General features: G+C 59.3%; 3 protein-coding genes across 5 annotated transcripts; 1 reads left to right on the forward strand and 2 right to left on the reverse strand.

Moving 5' to 3' along the window:
* The first annotated feature begins 1299 nt into the window (after window positions 1–1299).
* Window positions 1300–3585, forward strand: ANKRD39 (ankyrin repeat domain 39). 2 transcript variants are annotated; one of them, XM_033081315.1, is made up of 5 exons: window positions 1300–1759; window positions 2001–2104; window positions 2340–2543; window positions 2783–2962; window positions 3052–3585. In XM_033081315.1, exons 1-4 carry the CDS (start codon window positions 1627–1629, stop codon window positions 2918–2920), a joined length of 579 nt encoding a protein of 192 aa, XP_032937206.1. In that variant the 5' UTR covers window positions 1300–1626; the 3' UTR covers window positions 2921–2962; window positions 3052–3585. The 2 variants fall into 2 exon arrangements, with proteins under 2 accessions (XP_032937206.1, XP_032937205.1); XM_033081314.1 differs by having other exon boundaries at window positions 2783–3585.
* Window positions 3586–4175: 590 nt separating this feature from the next.
* LOC117007874 (collagen alpha-5(IV) chain-like) lies at window positions 4176–5665 on the reverse strand. 2 transcript variants are annotated; one of them, XM_033081311.2, is made up of 2 exons: window positions 4296–5665; window positions 4176–4254 (listed from the first exon to the last, which is right to left on the reverse strand). In XM_033081311.2, exons 1-2 carry the CDS (start codon window positions 5663–5665, stop codon window positions 4176–4178), a joined length of 1449 nt encoding a protein of 482 aa, XP_032937202.1. The 2 variants fall into 2 exon arrangements, with proteins under 2 accessions (XP_032937202.1, XP_032937203.1); XM_033081312.2 differs by lacking the exon at window positions 4176–4254 and having other exon boundaries at window positions 4527–5285; window positions 5358–5615.
* A 106-nt stretch (window positions 5666–5771) lies between these two features.
* CNNM4 (cyclin and CBS domain divalent metal cation transport mediator 4) lies at window positions 5772–16630 on the reverse strand. Its single transcript, XM_033081313.2, has 7 exons — window positions 15070–16630; window positions 11170–11313; window positions 10960–11097; window positions 10004–10173; window positions 9821–9920; window positions 8103–8281; window positions 5772–5990 (listed from the first exon to the last, which is right to left on the reverse strand). Exons 1-7 carry the CDS (start codon window positions 16628–16630, stop codon window positions 5781–5783), a joined length of 2502 nt encoding a protein of 833 aa, XP_032937204.2. The 3' UTR covers window positions 5772–5780.
* Between the last annotated feature and the right edge of the window lie 7 nt (window positions 16631–16637).

The raw sequence follows: 16637 nt of genomic DNA on the forward strand, positions 1-16637 counted from the left end.
CAGCGCTGCCCTGGTGACAGCAGTGTCACCCCAGCGCTGCCCTGGTGACAGCAGTGTCACCTCAGTACATGCCCTGGTGACAGCAGTGTCACCCCAGTGCCGGTGTTTACGTCGGGGACTCACACGCTGGCACTGGTGCCCACCTGTGGGGACAGAATTGTCACTTTGGCACCTGCCCTGGGGACAGGGGTGTCACCCTGGCCCTGTTCCCACCCTGGGGACACTGCCCCGGGCAGTGCCACCACCGCTGTCCCCAGCCCTGCCCCAGGCCGTGCCACCCTGTCACTCTGGGGTCCCGGTGCCCCCCTTGGGTCACCGCCCCCGCCTTCGGTACCGTGTCCCCCTGGAGGGACAGACTTGGGGACACCCCGGGCGGTGGCCTCGGGACGTTTTTTTGGGCTGATTTCGGGTTTTTCTCCCTGACAACTTTTCTATCTCCACCCCGTTCCTCCGTGTCCCTTTCCCAGGGCTCTGTCCCCACCCTGCCCTGGCTGTTTGTCCCCTCCTTCCCCGCCTGTCCCCCCCTGCACGCCCCCCTCCCCTTTTGTATAACCCCCACCCCAGTGTAATTTATTTGTTACCGAAATATATTTATTTGCTGTAAATACGTGAGTATTTTTATATTAATAATAAAAGGACTTCCCAAAAAAAATCCAAAAAACAAATCCCTCATTTTGTATTTTTCTCTCTCTCCCTCTTTGCCCGCGGAGGTTCTGGGGGGGTTCTGGAGGAGATTTGGGCTCCCCCCGCCGTGCTGAGCTCATGGAAAAAGCTCCAGCGGGGCTAAAAAAGGACAAAGCGGAGCCGTTCCCAGGCGGGGGGGCCGGGCCGGGCTCCCCCTCCCCTCCCCTCCCCGGATGCCGGGGGTCAGCGCGGGGGGGTCCCCGGGGAGCCTCTGCTGGGAACAGCGCAGGAAACGGGACCGGGGGGCTGGGAACGGGCTCGGGGCCGTGGGAAATGAGGCTGGGGGTCTGGGGGGGTCCCCATTGCTGCTGGGGGAGTCCTGGGCCCCCCATTTCTGAGGGCGGAGACCCCAAAAGTGTGGGGGGTGACCCCTGGAGCCCAGGGGGGTGGGAGATGGGAGGGAGCCAGAACTGGGAGAGCTCTGGGACCCCCAGAATGAGGAGTGGGAGCTCTGGGACTGCCATTGCTGATGGGGCGGGGCTTGGGGACCCCAAAACTGGGGCTGGGAGGGGAGAGAGAGCGAGCCCTGGGTCCCCAAAACTGGGGGGGGGGGGGGGGGGGGGACATAGAACGAGCCCTGGGTCCCCAAATTGGGGGGGGGGATGAGAGAGAGAAGGAGCCCCGGGTCCCCATTGGGGGCTCGGGGCGGCCGCTGGCGCCCCCTGGCGGCGGCACCGGGACTCTGCGGGGGGAGGAATGCAGCGCCTTCGGCCCTTCCCGGCTTCCTTCGGCCTTTCCCGGCCCCTTTTCGGCTTTTTCCGTCCTCACTCGGCCCTTTCCGTCCACTTAGCCCCTCTCGACTCCCTTCGGCCCTTTCCGCCCTGTCCTCGGCCCTTTCCGCTTCCCCTCGGCTAATTCCGCCCGTCCTCGTCCATTTCCGCCCTCTCCTCGGCCCTTTCCGTCCCCCCTCGGCCCTTTCCGTCCCCCGGTGCCGCCGGTGCCATGGCCGGTGGTCGCCGTTCGCCGCCCGCTCCGTGCTGCCCGGGGCGAGAGGCGATGTCCGCTCCGTGCTGCCCGGGGCGGGTGGCCGTGCCCAGCGTGCACCAGAGCCTGTCCGAGATGGACTTCGAGCGGGGTCCGGGGGGCTCCGGGGGCGGGGGGCTGGAGGGCTGGGTTCCCGCTACCGGAGGGACTCCCAGGGACTCTTGGGGTAGCGGAGGGGGCAGGGGCAGGGCTGGGATAGCGGTACCGCACGGGCACAGGGGGAGGGGCTGGAGCACCGAAGGGGATGGGAGGGGGCTCTGGGCTGCGGTACCGGAGGGCTCGGGGCAGGGCCCGGGCTCCGTCCCCGGCTGAGGCGGCTCCGTTGCCTGCAGGGATCTGGGCAGCGGCGCGGGACGGGGACGAGGCGCGGGTGCTGCAGCTGCTGGAGCGGAGCGGGGACCCCGCGGAGCCCGACTTGGCGGGGTACACGGCCCTGGTACGGGGGGCACGGGGGAGCCTGACCCGGTACACGGCCCTGGTATGGGGGGCACGGGGTCCGGACCGGGTACACGGCCCTGGTGCGGGGGGCACGGGGATCCTGGGGTCCTCACCCAGTACACAGTGCTGCGGGCACGGGGATCCCAACCTGGCCCGGGGGTCCCGGGGGTCCCAGCCTGTGGGTACACGGCCCTGTCCCGGGGGCACCCTCACCCACGGCCCGGTGTCCGCAGCACTACGCCAGCCGGAACGGGCACCTGGGCGTGTGCCGGCTGCTGCTGGAGCGGGGCGCTCCGTGCGATGCCCGCACCCCCGGCGGTGCCACCCCGCTGCACCGCGCCTGCTACTGCGGCCACCGCGCGGTCACCGAGCTGCTGCTGGCACACGGCGCCGACCCCGCGGCCACCGACAGCGACGGCAGAACCGGCCTGCACAAGGTGCGGGCACGGCGTGGCCGGGAGGGGGGTGCCAGAACCAGGTGGGGGGCATGGGGAGATCTCCCTGCCCGAATTGGGGGGAGGACGGAGGGACCCCTGTACAAGGTGGGTGGGGGGCACAGCGGGATCTCCTGCCCGAACTGGGTGCGAGGCGCGGGGATTCTCCTCCCTCAGGGTGTGTGGGGGGGCTCGGGGTCCCCGTGCCGCTCTGGGGGTGACACCGGTGCCCGCCCCTCCAGGCCGCTGAGCAGGGACACCGCGAGCTCTGCGCCCTCCTCCTGCGCCAGCGCCCGGCCCTCGCTTCGCTCCGCGATGCCCGCGGCCGGACCCCGCGGGACGGAGCCCACCCGGCCGTGAGGGACCTGCTGGACACCTGAGGGGACCCGGGACAGCCGGGCCCGCTCCTGGGCGCGCTGCCGGTACTGCCGCTACTTCCATGTTCCGCCTGCAGGCCCCGCCCACTGCCCTCCCGCCCAACCAATCACCTTCCACCTCCCTCTTCCCGCAGCCAATCACACTCCGCCTTTTCCTGTGGTCCCGCCTCGCAGCCAATCACATCCCGCCTTTTTCCTGTGGTCCGGCCTCGCAGCCAATCACCGCCCGCGATACCCCCCGAGGGGCGGAGCCTCGCGGTGTAAACAACCCCCGGTGGGGGGGGGGGGGAACTTAAAGGCGCCGCGTCCTTTAAAGCGGCCCCGGTACCGGGCCCCTCCCCCGGTGCCCCGGACCCCCCGCACGGCACCGAGCACACCCAGGTACAGATATAGAATCTTTATTAACCCATCTGGCAAAAAAACCCCCTCCAAAAACCCCATGAAATCAAATTCCACGGTCGGTTTCACAACCGGGGGGAGAGGGAGGGGGAGAGGGGGAGGGGCAGAACCGGGAGGGGAGGCCCCGCCCCCCCCGCCCCTCCCCCCGGAGCTCCCCAAAAATACAAATCAAACCTGAACAATAAATAGGAATTCCCGGGGGGTGAGGGGGAGAAAAAGGAGGGGTTTGCATAGAGGAAGATTTAATAAAAAAGTTTTTTTTGTTGGTTTTTTTTTGTTTTTTTTTCCTGGCTTATTATTAATTATTAATTATTATTATTATTAATTATTATTATTATTACTAAAATCTCCCCGCGGAAGGAGCTAGGAACTGATCGTCGAGATGTGATTAACAAAAATAATTCAACCTTCTCCCAATAACTTACAGGAGTTCACCCAGGGGGAACTTTTGTGCTTATTTTTGTTTTTTGGGGTGGGGGGTCCCGGGGGGTTTTGGGGGGACCCTCAGCCCCCTCCTGCGTGTACAACTTTGGTCACTAGCGCTGTGTCACCCCAAAATCCAGACCCCAAAATCCTGACCCTAAAATCCAGGTCCCAAAATCCAGATCTCAAAATCCAGGTCCCAAAATCCAGACCCTAAAAACCAGACCCCAAATCCAGATCTCAAAATCCAGATCCCCAAAATCTAGACTCGAAATCCAGACCCCAAAGTCTAGATCCTAAAATCCAGACCTCAAAATCCAGATCCCAAAGTCCAGATGCTAAACCTAAAAACCAGACCCCAAAATGCAGACCCCAAAGTCCAGACCTCTAAATCCAGACCCCAAGATCCAGATCTCAAAATCCAGACCCCAAATCCTCACCCTGAAATCCAGATCCCAAAATCCAGACCCTGAAATCCTGATCTCAAAATCCAGACTCTGAAATCCAGACCCCAAATCCAGACTCTGAAATCCAGACCCCAAATCCTGACCCTGAAATCCAGACCCTGAAATCCACATACCAAAACCCAGATCTCAAAACCCAGACCCCAAAATCCCAAATTTGTCCCCACGTCCCCCGGACCCCCCGGGCCAGCGGGGAAAGGGGGGTGGGCGCAGGGAAGGGGCCGGGATTTATCCAGGAGATCCCAAAATCACCCAAGAGGGGCCGGGATTCCCATTCCAGGATATCCCAAAGTGGTGTGGGACACCCCAAAGGGATGGGATTCCTATCCCAAAGGGCTGCAGGAACCCTGAGGGGCTGGGATTCCCATCCCAGGGATCCCAAAGGAATGGGACATCCATCCCAGATTCCCTGGCAGGTTTGGGATGTCCATCCCAGATTTCCTGGAAGGTTTGGGATGTCCATCCCAGATTCCCTGGCAGGTTTGGGATGTCCATCCCAGATTCCCTGGAAGGTTTGGGATGTCCATCCCAGATTCCCTGGCAGGTTTGGGATGTCCATCCCAGATTCCCTGGAAGGTTTGGGATGTCCATCCCAGATTCCCTGGCAGGTTTGGGATGTCCATCCCAGGGGTCCTGGAAGGTTTGGGGTTCTTAGCAGGGTTGGGATTCCTGGAAGGTTTGGGATGTCCATCCCAGGGGTCCTGGAAGGGATGGGGGTTCCTGGAAGGATTAGGATGTCCATCCTGGGGGTCTTGGCAGGGTTGGGATGGACCCTGGAAAGTTTGGGATGGACCCTGGAAAGTTTGGGATGTCCATCCCTGGTTCCTGGCAGGGGTGGGATGTCCATCCCAAGGGTCCTGGAAGGTTTGGGATGGTTTGGGATGCCCATCCCGGGTCCCTGGCAGGGTTGGGATGTCCAACCTGGGGTTCCTGGAAGGTTTGGGATGCCCATCCCGGGTCCCTGGCAGGGTTGGGATGTCCAACCTGGGGTTCCTGGAAGGTTTGGGATGTCCATCCCAGGGTCCTGGCAGGGTTGGGATGGGTTGGGATGTCCATCCCTGGTTCCTGGCAGGGCTGGGATGGTCTGGGATGTCCATCCCTGGTTCCTGGCAGGGTTGGGATGCCCATCCCTGGTTCCTGGCAGGGTTGGGATGTCCATCCCTGGTTCCTGGCAGGGCTGGGATGTCCATCCCTGGTTCCTGGCAGGGTTGGGATGCCCATCCCTGGTTCCTGGCAGGGCTGGGATGTCCATCCCTGGTTCCTGGCAGGGCTGGGATGTCCATCCCTGGTTCCTGGCAGGGCTGGGATGTCCATCCCAAGGGTCCCCAGGGCGGCAGACTGAGACCCGAAGCTCCCTGAGCCGTCGGCGCCGTGCCGGCGGAGCTGGCGCCGCCCGCGCCGCTCCCGTCCATCCCGAATCCATCCGGCCTGGAAAAGCAGCAGCAAATCCCAGCTCCTCCATTCCATTCCCCACCGCGCCGCCTCCTCCTCCTCCTGCGGCCGCTCCGGCGCCGTTCCTACCGGGAAAGGTCCCTGCAGCGGGCACGCCCGTCCCCGGGACGCGCCGGGGGCCGGGGTCAGATGGAATTCTCCAGCCCACTGTGGTTGCTCCGGCGGCTCAGGCAGTTCCTCTCATTGAGCAAACTCGTGGTTTCGTCGGCCGGCGCCGGCGGCTCCGGTTTCTCCGGGATGCCCGGGTCCGGTTTGGGGGCGTTGCTGTCGGGGGACTGGGGACAACTGTCCATGCGTGAGGCCAGCAGCCCGTTCTGGTACTCCTGGCGCGTGATCTGTGCCGGAAGAGCAGCGAGGAGTGGAGGGGGAGACCCCAAAGGGTCGGGATTCCCACCCCAACATGGTGTATTGATGGAATTCCCATCCCAGGATGGTCTAGGAGACCCCAAAGGGTCAGGATTCCCACCCCAACATGGTGTATTGATGGGATTCCCACCCCAGGATGGTCTAGGAGACCCCCAAGGGTCGGGATTGGGACCCCTACACGGTGTATTGATGGGATTCCCATCCCAGGATGGTCTAGGAGATCTCAAAGTGTGTGGATTCCCACCCCAACACTGTCTATTTATGGAATTCCCACCCCAGGATGATCTAGGAGACCCCAAAGGGTCAGGATTCCCATCCCAACACAGTGTATTGATGGAATTCCCATCCCAGGATGGTCTAGGAGACCCCAAAGAAGTGTTGGGATTCCCACCCCAAACCGGTGCATCCATCAGATTCCCATCCCAAAATAGTGTATGGATGGAAGTCCCATCCCAATATGGCGTTATTTGATGGCATTCCCATCTCAAAATGGTGTAGAAGACCCCAAAGGGCTGGAATTCCCATCTGAAAATTTTGTAGAAACCTTGAAGGATCAGAATTCCCATCCCAAAATGTTGTAGGAGACTCCAAAGGGATGGAATTCCCAAAAATTATGTAGACGACCTCAAAGTGTCAGGATTCCCATCCCAACATTTTGGAGGAGCCCTGAGTAATGTGGAATTCTCATCGTAAAATTCCCATCCCCCTCAGGGAAAGGAGTGGAATCCCCATGCCAAAATGCTGCAGGAGCCCTGAGTAATACAGAATTCCCATCCCCCTCAGGGAAGGAAATGGAATTCTCATCCCAAAATGTTGTAGAAGACTCCAAAGTGATGGAATTCCCAAAGATGGTGTAGAAGACCCCAAAGTGTCGGGATTCCCATCGCAGAATTTTGGAGGAGCCCTGAGTAACACAGAATTCCCATCCCCCTCAGGGGAAGGAGTGGAATTCCCATCCCAAAATTGTGTAGAAGACCCCAAAGTGTCGGGATTCCCATCCCAGAATGGAGTATTTGATGGAATCCTCATCCCAGAATGGTGTGGGAGACCCCAAAGTGTCAGGATTCCCATCCCAGAATTTTGGAGCAGCCCTGAGTAACACAGAATTCCCATCCCCCTCAGGGAAAGGAGTGGAATCCCCATCCCAAAATGTTGTAGGAGACTCCAAAGGGATGGAATTCCTAAAATAGTGTAGAAGACCCCAAAGTGTTGGGATTCCTATGCCAGAATGGAGTATTTGGTGGAATCCCCATCCCAAAATGTTGTAGAAGACCCCAAAGTGTTGGGATTCCCATCCCAAAATGTTGCAGGAGACTCCAAAGGGATGGAATTCCCAAAAATGGTGTAGAAGACCCCAAAGTGTCAGGATTCCTATGCCAGAATGGAGTATTTGGTGGAATCCCCATCCCAAAATGTTGTAGAAGACCCCAAAGTGTTGGGATTCCCATCCCAAAATGTTGCAGGAGACTCCAAAGGGATGGAATTCCCAAAAATGGTGTAGAAGACCCCAAAGTGTCAGGATTCCCATCCCAAAATGTTGCAGGAGCCCTGAGGAACCAGAATTCCCATCCCCCTCAGGGGAAGGAGTGAAATTCCCATCCCAGAATTTTGGAGGAGCCCAGAGTAACATGGAATTCTCATCCCAAAATTCCCATCCCCCTCAGGGGAAGTAGTGGAATTCCCATCCCAAAATTGTGTAGAAGACCCCAAAGTGTTGGGATTCCCATCCCAGAATGGAGTATTTGATGGAATCCTCATCCCAAAACAGTGTGGGAGACTCCAAAGCGTAGAGATTCCCATCCCAACATTTTGTAGGAGACTCCAAAGGGATGGAATTCCCAAAAATGGTGTAGAAGACCCCAAAGTGTTGAGATTCCCACCCCAAAATGGTGTAGAAGACCCCAAAGTATTGGGATTCCCATCCCAGAATTTTGCAAGCCCCACCCCAGCCCCGGCCCCGGCGGCGCCGCGCTCTCCTCCCGCCTCCCCCCAGATCTGCCCAGCACCCGAGGGTGGCCCCACATCCCGTCCCTGGGGGTTCTCCTGGCAGAATTGCCACCGGGATCGCCGGGAGCGCTGACCTTGACGAACTGCAGGTCGGTGAGGGCGCGCACGCTGAAGTCGGCCACGTACTGGGCGCCGCCCGAGCTCAGCTGGTTGTTGCTGCCGCTCACCGGCGACGAGCACGAGTCCGAGCGCTCGTGGTAGCTCAGCGAGGCCGAGCGGTTCAGCCCGCTCACGTGGGACGGAGAGCGCACCTCTGCGGGGTGAGAAGGGCTTGGGATCGGCCTCTGGACTAACCCGGGGTTAGGAAGGGCTTGGGATTGTTCTCTGGCCTAACCTAGGGTTAGGAAGGGTTTGGGATCGGCTTCCGGCCTAACCCGGAGTTAGAAAGGGCGTGACATTGGCCTCCAGCTTAAATCAGGGTTAGGAAGGGCTTGGGATTGTTCTCCAGCCTATCCCAGAGTTAGGAAGGGCTTGGGATTTGCCTCCAGCCTAACCTTGGGTTAGGAAGGGCTTGGAATTGTCTCTGGCCTAACCCGGGGTTAGGAAGGGCTTGGGATTGTCTCCAGCCTAATCTGGAGTTAGGAAGGGCTTGGAATTATCTCCAGCCTATCCTGGAGTTAGGAAGGGCTTGGGATTGTTCTCCAGCCTAACCGGGAGTTAGGAAGGGCTTGAGACCAGCCTCCAGCCTTTCCTGGCATTCCCCAATCCTGGATTTTCTCCCCATAGCTCAACTCTGAAGGGCACACCCCTGAATTTGGGATTTGGCCCCCTGTTTAAAAGGCAGAAGGGGCTTCTGGAATTGCCTTGGGTTTGTGGAATTATCTTGTGGAGGTTTAGGGTTAGGATTAGGTTTAGGTTTAAGGTGGGATTCTAGAAGTTAAACTCTTCCTAACAGGGGAGGTGCTGCCCCATTCTGAAGCCAGAAGAGGTTTCTGGAATTCCCCTGTGGAGGTTTATGTTTAGGTTTAAGTTTCAGTTTTACAAGTTAAACTCTTCCTAACAGGGCATGTTTAACTGGAATCCCATTTTCCACCCCACTCTAAACCCAGAAGGGGTTTCTGGAATTCCCTTCGGTTTCTGGAATTTCCTCATGGAGGTTCAGGGTTAGGGTTAGGTTTAAGGTGGGATTGTAGAAGTTAAACCCTTCCTAACAGGACATGTTTAACTGGAATCTCATTTTCCACCCTGGATCCCTGGCAGTGTCCCCAAGGCCAGGCTGGAGCCACCTGGGACAGTGGGAGCTGTCCCTGCCCACGGTGGCACTGGATGAGCTCTAAGGTCCCTTCCAACCCAAACCATTCCATGGTCCCATGTGATGGTTTGGATGGGATTTTGGGAAGGAATTCCTGGCTGGGAGGATGGGGAGAGGCTGGGATGGAATTCCCAGAGGAGCTGTGGCTGCCCCTGGATCCCTGGCAGTGTCCCCAAGGCCAGGCTGGAGCACTGGGACAGTGGGAGGTTTAGGGGGTGGGACTGGATGGGCCCTAAAGTCCTTCCCAACCATTCCAGAATTCCATGGGAGCTCTGCTGTCTCCAGGATGGCTCTGGGGACACTGACAGGGTTTGGAACCTCTGGAATCTCCCATTCCCAGGGCAGATCCAACCCAGGGATCCTGGGAAGTGTCCCCAAGGCCACCAGGGACAGTGGGAGGTGTCCCCATGGAGCCCTAAGATCCTCCCCAACCATTCCAGAATTCCATGGGGAGCTCTGATGGTGTCAGAACCTCTGGAATCCCCCATTCCCAGGGCAGATCCCACCCAGGGATCCAAGGAAGGGTCTGGGGGTGCTCACCAGATCCAGGAGGGGGGCTCAGCGCCATCACCCCGTAGTAGGAGAACGCTCCCGCCTCGAACTTCATGCACTCCTTGCCAGCCTCCACCTCCACCTTGCCCTGCCAGGGGAAAAACCAACATCAATCCAGGCCCAGATCCCAAGGGATGGGCCAGATCCCACGGGAATTCCCGTTGGCAGCACCTGCAGGATGAGGATGAAATAATCGGCCGGTTTGTTCTTGCAGTACAGGAAGTGCCGCGGGGATTTCTTGTTCTCCTCATCGAACTTCAGCTCCTGGATGACGTCCGAGTACTTGAGGAGCCGCAGCAGGATCTTCTCCGAGATGAAGTTGGGGGTGAAGAGTGTCACCTCTGGAGAGGGGGTGGGGGAAAGGGTCAGAGGTGGAGTTGATCCCTCCAGGTGAGAGTGAATTCCTGTCTTGGGATGGTCTGGGAGACCCTTGGGGCTGGAATTCCCATTTGGGATGGTGTGGGAGATACAAAGGGATTGAATTCCCATCCTGGGATGGTGTGGGAGATACAAAGGGATGGAATTCCCATTTGGGATGGTCTAGGAGATCCTTGGGGCTGGAATTCCCATTTGGGATGGTGCGGGAGATACAAAGGGATGGAATTCCCATTCTGGGATGGTGTGGGAGACCCTTGGGGCTGGAATTTCTATCCTGGGATGGTCTGGGAGACTCAAAGGGGCAGAATGTTCATCCCAGCATGGTTTGGGAGATACAAAGGGCTGGAATTCCCATCCTGGGATGGTCTGAGAGACCCTTGGGACCAGGATTCCCATCCTGGAATAGTGTTGGAAACCCAAAGGTCTGGAATTCCCATCCTGGGATGGTGTGGGAGACCCTTGGGGCTGGAATTCCCATTTGGGATGGTCTAGGAGATCCTTGGGGCTGGAATTCCCATCCTGGGATGGTGTGGGAGATACAAAAGGCTGGAATTCCTATCCTGGGATGGTGTTGGACACCCAAAGGACTGGAATGTCCATCCTGGGATGGTGTGGGAGATACAAAAGGCTGGAATGTCCATCCTGGGATGGTGTGGGAGACCCTTGGGACCAGAATGTGACCAGAGGGGACACTCTGAGCTGCTGAGCCCCTCCCTGAGGTGCCCTGAGGCCAGCTGACCCACACTGACCGGTGGACAGGAAGCGGTGGGCGGCCAGCAGGAGCTGAGGGGACACCTTGACCTTGAGCTCGTTGTCGGGGTCCTTGAAGGCCGAGAAGTCGCGCCGGTTCTTCTGGTTGCACACCCTCTTCCTGCTGCGGTTGTCAACTGTGGGGAGCAGGGGGTCACACCCAGGGCCACCAGCAGGAACCCCCTCCCACAGGCAGCCCCAAAACCTACTGTAGGTGTCGGACTCGTCCAGGATCTCGGACTTGATGATCTCCTCGATGACGTCCTCGAGTGTCACCAGCCCCAGCACCTCGTAGAAGGGGTCACCCTCGCCCTCGTTGTTCACCTTCTGCACGATGGCCAGGTGGGACTTCCCTGGGGACACAGAGGGGGGTTGGGATGGGGACACAACGCCCTGGGGTGTCCCCTGGGTGGCCCTGAGATGTCCTAGCCATGGGTGTCCTGAGATGTCCTAGCCATGGGATGTCCCAACCATGGGATGTCCTCAGGATTTCCCAGCCTTAGGATGTCCCCAAGATGTTCCAACCATGGAATGTCCCCAGGATGTCCCAGCCATGGGATGTCCTCAGGATTTCCCAGCCCTGGGATGTCCCCAACATATCCCAGCCACAGATTGTCACCAGGATGTCCAAGCCATGCAATGTCCCCAGAATGCCCCAGCCCTGAGATGTCCCAACCATGGGATGTCCTCAGGATTTCCCAACCCTGGGATATCCCCAAGATGTCCCAGCCATGGAATGTCCCCAGAATGTCCCCAGGATGTCCCAGCCCTGGGATGTGCCCAGAATGTCCCCAGGGTGTTCCAGTCATGATCTCCCCAGGGTGTCTCAGCACTGGGATGTCCCCAGAATGTTCCCAGGGTGTCCCCAGAGTGTCCCAGCCCATTCAGTCCTTCCCTGGAGCAATAAACTCAATAAAACCTAAACGAGCCCTTGGGCTGGGTTCTCACTCCCACAGTAATGACACTAATTAAGCCTGAGCTCACTCCCAGGGTAATGACACTAATTAAATGACATGGGAAAATCTCCTGGGAGGAGGAAATTTCACCTGTTTTGTCCCAAAGTCACATGGGAAAATCTCCTAAGATGAGGAATTTTGCTCCTCCTCCCACAATCACATGGGAAAATCTCCTGGGATGAGGAATTTTGCTCCAGAGACAGGAGCCACGTGGAAATGCTCCCACAGGAGCAGTGTCCTTAACCTGGGGAAACTGAGGCACCACCCTGATCTCATCCCAAAATAAATCAACTTTTCCTCCTCCAGGCTTTTCCTGGAGTGTCCTGACCTCATCCCACTCCACCTCCATCCCAAACCTGCCCTCCCTGACCCTCTGCACTCTTTAATTCCAGAGCCAGCAGCCACAAGCTCCTGGTCACTGTGGGAAAAGCTGATTTTAGGGAAAGGCACACCCCAGATCTCCTTTTTCCCTCCTCTCTCTCCACCACAGTGCTGGGAAAAAGGTGGTGCCTGAAGGGGTGAAAAAAATTCTTTTATCCCAGGGTTGTTGTCAGGGCCACCTCAGCCCCTTTATGGCCACCTGGGTGGGGCCAGGTGAGGCAGCCCAGGTGAGTCAGGGATGAGCACAGGGAGTGGCTGAGGCAGAGCAAACACAGCCAGAGGCCAGGCTGGGGTCACTGAGGGGGGGGACACATGTCAGGACCACAAAATGAGGAGAGGGAGAACATCCAGGGGGACAGGGAGGTGTCCAAAGGGTGTTCATGGAATGATGAAGTGGTTGGAGGGATCTTGGGGATCCATGGGCAGGGACACCTCCTAAAGTCTCTGGTGGCTTTGGAGACACTTCCCAGGATTCCTGGGTTGGATCTGCCCTGGGAATGGGAGATTCCAGAGGTTCCAAACCCTGTCAATGTCCCCAGAGCCATCCTGGAGACAGCAGGGCTCCCCATGGAATCCTGGAGTGGTAGGGAAGGATCATAGGGCTCCATGGGGACACCTCCCACTGTCCCTGGTATCCTTGGGGAAACTTCCCAGGGTTCCTGGGTTGGATCTGCCCTGGGAACAGCAGATTTTAGAGGTTCCAAACCCTGTCAGGGTCCCCAGAGCCATCCTGGGGGACAGCAGAGCTCCCTGTGAAATTCTGGAGTGTTTGGGAAGGACCCTGCACCTTCCCCTGTCCCAGGTGGCCTTGAGGACACATCCAGGGATCCCTGGGTCAGAGCTGCCACCAGGAATGGGAGATTCCAGAGGCTCCAAACCCCATCAGAGCTCCCCATGGAATTCTGGAGTGGTTGGGAAGGACCCTATACATTCCACTGTCCTTGGTGGCTCCAGCCTGGCCTTTGGGACACTTCCAAGGATTCCTGGGTTGGATCTGCCCTGGGAACAGCAGATTCCAGAGGTTCCAAACCCTGTCAGTGTCCCCAGAGCCATCCTGGAGACAGCAGGACTCCCCATGGAATTCTGGAATGGTTGGGAAGGACTTTAGGGCCCATCCAGTCCCACTCCCTAAACCTCCCACTGTCCCAAGGGCTCCAGCCTGGCCTTGGGGACACTGCCAGGGATCCAGGGGCAGCCACAGCTCCTCTGGGAATTCCATCCCAGCCCCTCCCCACGTTTTCAGCCAGGAATTCCTTCCCAAAATCCCATCCAAACCAGCACATGGGACCATGGAATGGTTTGGGTTGGAAGGGACCTTAAAGCTCCTCCAGTGCCACCATGGGCAGGGACAGCTCCCACTGTCCCAGTGCTCCAGCCTGGCCTTGGACACTGCCAGGGATCCAGGGACAGCCACAGCTCCTCTGGGAATTCCATCCCAGCCCCTCCCCACATCACAGCCAGGAATCCCTTCCCAAAATCCCATTAAAATCTCCATTTTTCCATTTGAGGCCATTCCCTGTGTCCTGTCCCTGCATCCCTTATCCCAAATCCCTCTCCAGCTCTCCTGGAGCCCCTTTAGGGCTCTGAGCTCTCCCTGGAGCATTCCCTTCTCCAGACTGGACATTCCCAGCTCTCCCAGCCCCGCTCCAGAGGGAAATTCCCCACTCAGAGCCTCGTGCTGGGTCAGGAAGACTCTGGATGGGGGAACTGTCACCCCAAGGGCACCACCTGTGACATCCTCATGTCCCTGGGCAGAACTCAAACCCCACAATTAGCACAGCCAGCTAATTATTCCCTCTGGATGCCTCTCCTGCCTCTGATCCAGGTCCTGACCGGGGCAATGAGGTCCCAAATCCAGGAGGAATTTGCCTCCCCAAACCCAGCCCCGCAAATTCCCGGCTCAGTGGAATTTGTAGGGCTCACCTCCAAAACCCAGCCCCGCAAATTCCCGGCTCAGGAGCCGGCAGTGGAAAAAGAAAACAGCCCCAGGCTTTGTGGCCGGAAGGAAGGAGGGAGGTTAAATCCCTTAATCAGGATCCGGCCGGGGAAAGCCGGGATAACTCCAGCCCCAGCAGCAACTCCGCGTTCCACGCACTGGTTTTGGGAACTGGGGAGCCCAGGGCAGCATCTCCCAAATCTTCACCCTGCAGGAGGGGTTTAGAATCCCTAAACATCCCTGGAATGTCACACAAAGCTCAGTTAGGAATCCCTAAATGTCGCACAAAGCTCCGTCCGAGCCTCCCGGGAGCGTAACGGGAGCCGCGGGGTCACAGCTGCTCCACAGCCGGGAGCTTTCCTTCATCCCAGCCTGACGCAGGAGCTGGAAAACCTCGGGAAAAGACCCTGGCAAGGGCAAATCCCACCTCGGAGCTTTCCACAGCCAGCCCACATCCCGTTCCTCCTCCCGTGTTTTGGGATGGAGCCGGCTCCCCGCTCCAAAGCAAAGCCCGGAGGAGGGAGCCAAACCCAAATTAAGGAGCTCAGAGATTTTCCAGCACTTCTCCCAAAGCCTCTGAGAGGGCTAATCATTAAAAACAAGGAGCATGGAAACATTCCCGGCATGGGAAAGCTCCAAATCCAGGAAATCTGGATCGGGACTAAAGTTTGGAGAGCCCTGCCTGTCCCTGATGTGTGTCACTCATTCCCTGGGATCGTGGCCACTCCTGAGACCCTTGGCACGGGCAGCTCCAACTTCAGAGAACAAAACCCCCCTGAAATTTTAAATTTCACTTCCAGCCAGAAGGAAGCAGCAACTCCACGCCCCCTCCTCACCCTTTTTGAACTCCTCCAGCATGGCATCCAGCTTGGTGTCGTGGAAGACGACGTGCACGGGGTGGTTGTAGAACTTGGTGATGGTTTTGAGGGGCGTGCAGTCGTCGGGGTCCACGAAGGCCAGGTCCTTGACGTAGAGGATGTCCATGATGTTGGACCTCTCGTCCTCGTAGACCGGGATGCGGGTGTAGCCGCTCTCCATGATCTCAGACATGGTGTTGAAGTCCAGGATGGCGTCGCTGTTGATCATGAAGCAGTTCTGCAGCGGGGTCATCACGTCCTCCACCGTCTTGGTGCGCAGCTCCAGCGCTCCCTGGATCATGTTGAGCTCCTCCCTCACCAGGTCGTTGTAGGGCTCTGTCACCTTCAGCATCTCCACCAGCTTCTCCCGGTTGTAGACGGTGCCGATCTCCTGGCCCAGGATGCAGTCCAGGAGCTTGCTGATGGGGTAGGACAGCGGGAACGTCACCAGCATGAAGAACTTGGTGACCACGATGGTGTTGGCGCCCACGGCCAGCCCGTGGCGCGAGCAGAGCGCTTGTGGCACGATCTCCCCGAAGATGACGATGCCGATGGTGGAGGCCACCACGGCGCCGATGCCGGAGCCGATGAGGTCGTCCAGCAGGATGGTGAGCGTGGTGTTGACCAGCACGTTGCCCAGCAGCAGCGAGCAGAGCAGGTAGTTCCCTTTCCTGCGGATGGGCTCGATCCTGCGGGCGTAGCGCTTCTCCTTGTCGGTGCCGCAGTTCTGCACGATGCGCAGCTCCATGGGGTCCAGCGCCATCAACCCCAGGTTGAGCCCGCTGAACATCCCCGACAGCACCAGCAGCCCCGCGATCAGGATCACCTGCAGCCACAGCGGCAGCAGCGACTTCTTCTCCTCCAGCACCACCACGTGCCCGTCCGGCCCTTGGTGCGGCAGCCAGGGCTCGCCGGGCCGGCGCTGCGAGCACAGCACGTAGGTTTTGTAGCGCTCGTCCTTGCGCAGCGGCTGCACCCACACCCGCAGCAGCGCCGAGGTGTCGCGGGGCTCGGCGGGGCCCGGCCGCACCACCAGGTCCTGCGAGCGCTCCTGGCACGTGGCGTTGCCGCTCGAGGCGTTGCCGCCCGGCCGCAGCTCGGCGAAGGCCACGCGCTCGGCGGCCCGCGGGCCCAGCCCCAGCCCGTAGAGCCGCAGCAGCGCCTCGCTGCCCTCCGTGAGGCGGATGGGCCCGCGGGCCGCCCCCTCCGCCGCCGCCGCCGCCGCTGCGGGCTTCGTGCTCTCCTCCAGGCGCAGCCCCAGCACCACGGTGTCGGCCGCGGGCACGGCGCCGCCGGGCAGCGCCAGCAGCAGCAGCAGCGGCGGCAGCAACGGGCCCGGGGATAGCGGGGTCCCCCCACAGCCGCCGGCGCTCCCGCCGCCGCCGCCGCCCGCCGCCATGTTGGGCACTGGCGGGAGCGTCACGCACGGTAGACGCGCCCACGCGGTGACGTCACCCACTGAGACCACGCCCACCCGGCGAGCGACAACCACGCCCCCTGAGAGGCACGCGCTAGACCACGCCCCATATGATGACGTCATACATGGC

The sequence above is a fragment of the Catharus ustulatus genome, chromosome 27, assembly GCF_009819885.2.
Source record: "Catharus ustulatus isolate bCatUst1 chromosome 27, bCatUst1.pri.v2, whole genome shotgun sequence".
In the NCBI taxonomy this organism is placed as follows: domain Eukaryota; kingdom Metazoa; phylum Chordata; class Aves; order Passeriformes; family Turdidae; genus Catharus; species Catharus ustulatus.

Coding starts and splice junctions, on each gene's coding strand:
- ANKRD39 (XM_033081314.1), top strand. CDS start 1,627: ATGGCCGGTGGTCGCCGTTCGCCGCCCGCTCCGTGCTGCCCGGGGCGA. Junction 1,760..2,000: donor CGAGATGGACTTCGAGCGGG/GTCCGGGGGGCT, acceptor CGTTGCCTGCAG/GGATCTGGGCAGCGGCGCGG. Junction 2,544..2,782: donor GCAGAACCGGCCTGCACAAG/GTGCGGGCACGG, acceptor CCGCCCCTCCAG/GCCGCTGAGCAGGGACACCG.
- LOC117007874 (XM_033081311.2), bottom strand. CDS start 5,665: ATGGAGGAGCTGGGATTTGCTGCTGCTTTTCCAGGCCGGATGGATTCG. Junction 4,255..4,295: donor GTGGATTTCAGGGTCTGGAT/TTCAGGGTCAGG, acceptor CAGAGTCTGGAT/TTGGGGTCTGGATTTCAGAG.
- CNNM4 (XM_033081313.2), bottom strand. CDS start 16,630: ATGACGTCATCATATGGGGCGTGGTCTAGCGCGTGCCTCTCAGGGGGC. Junction 11,098..11,169: donor GGACGAGTCCGACACCTACA/GTAGGTTTTGGG, acceptor TGCTCCCCACAG/TTGACAACCGCAGCAGGAAG. Junction 5,991..8,102: donor CCGACCTGCAGTTCGTCAAG/GTCAGCGCTCCC, acceptor CTTCCGGCACAG/ATCACGCGCCAGGAGTACCA.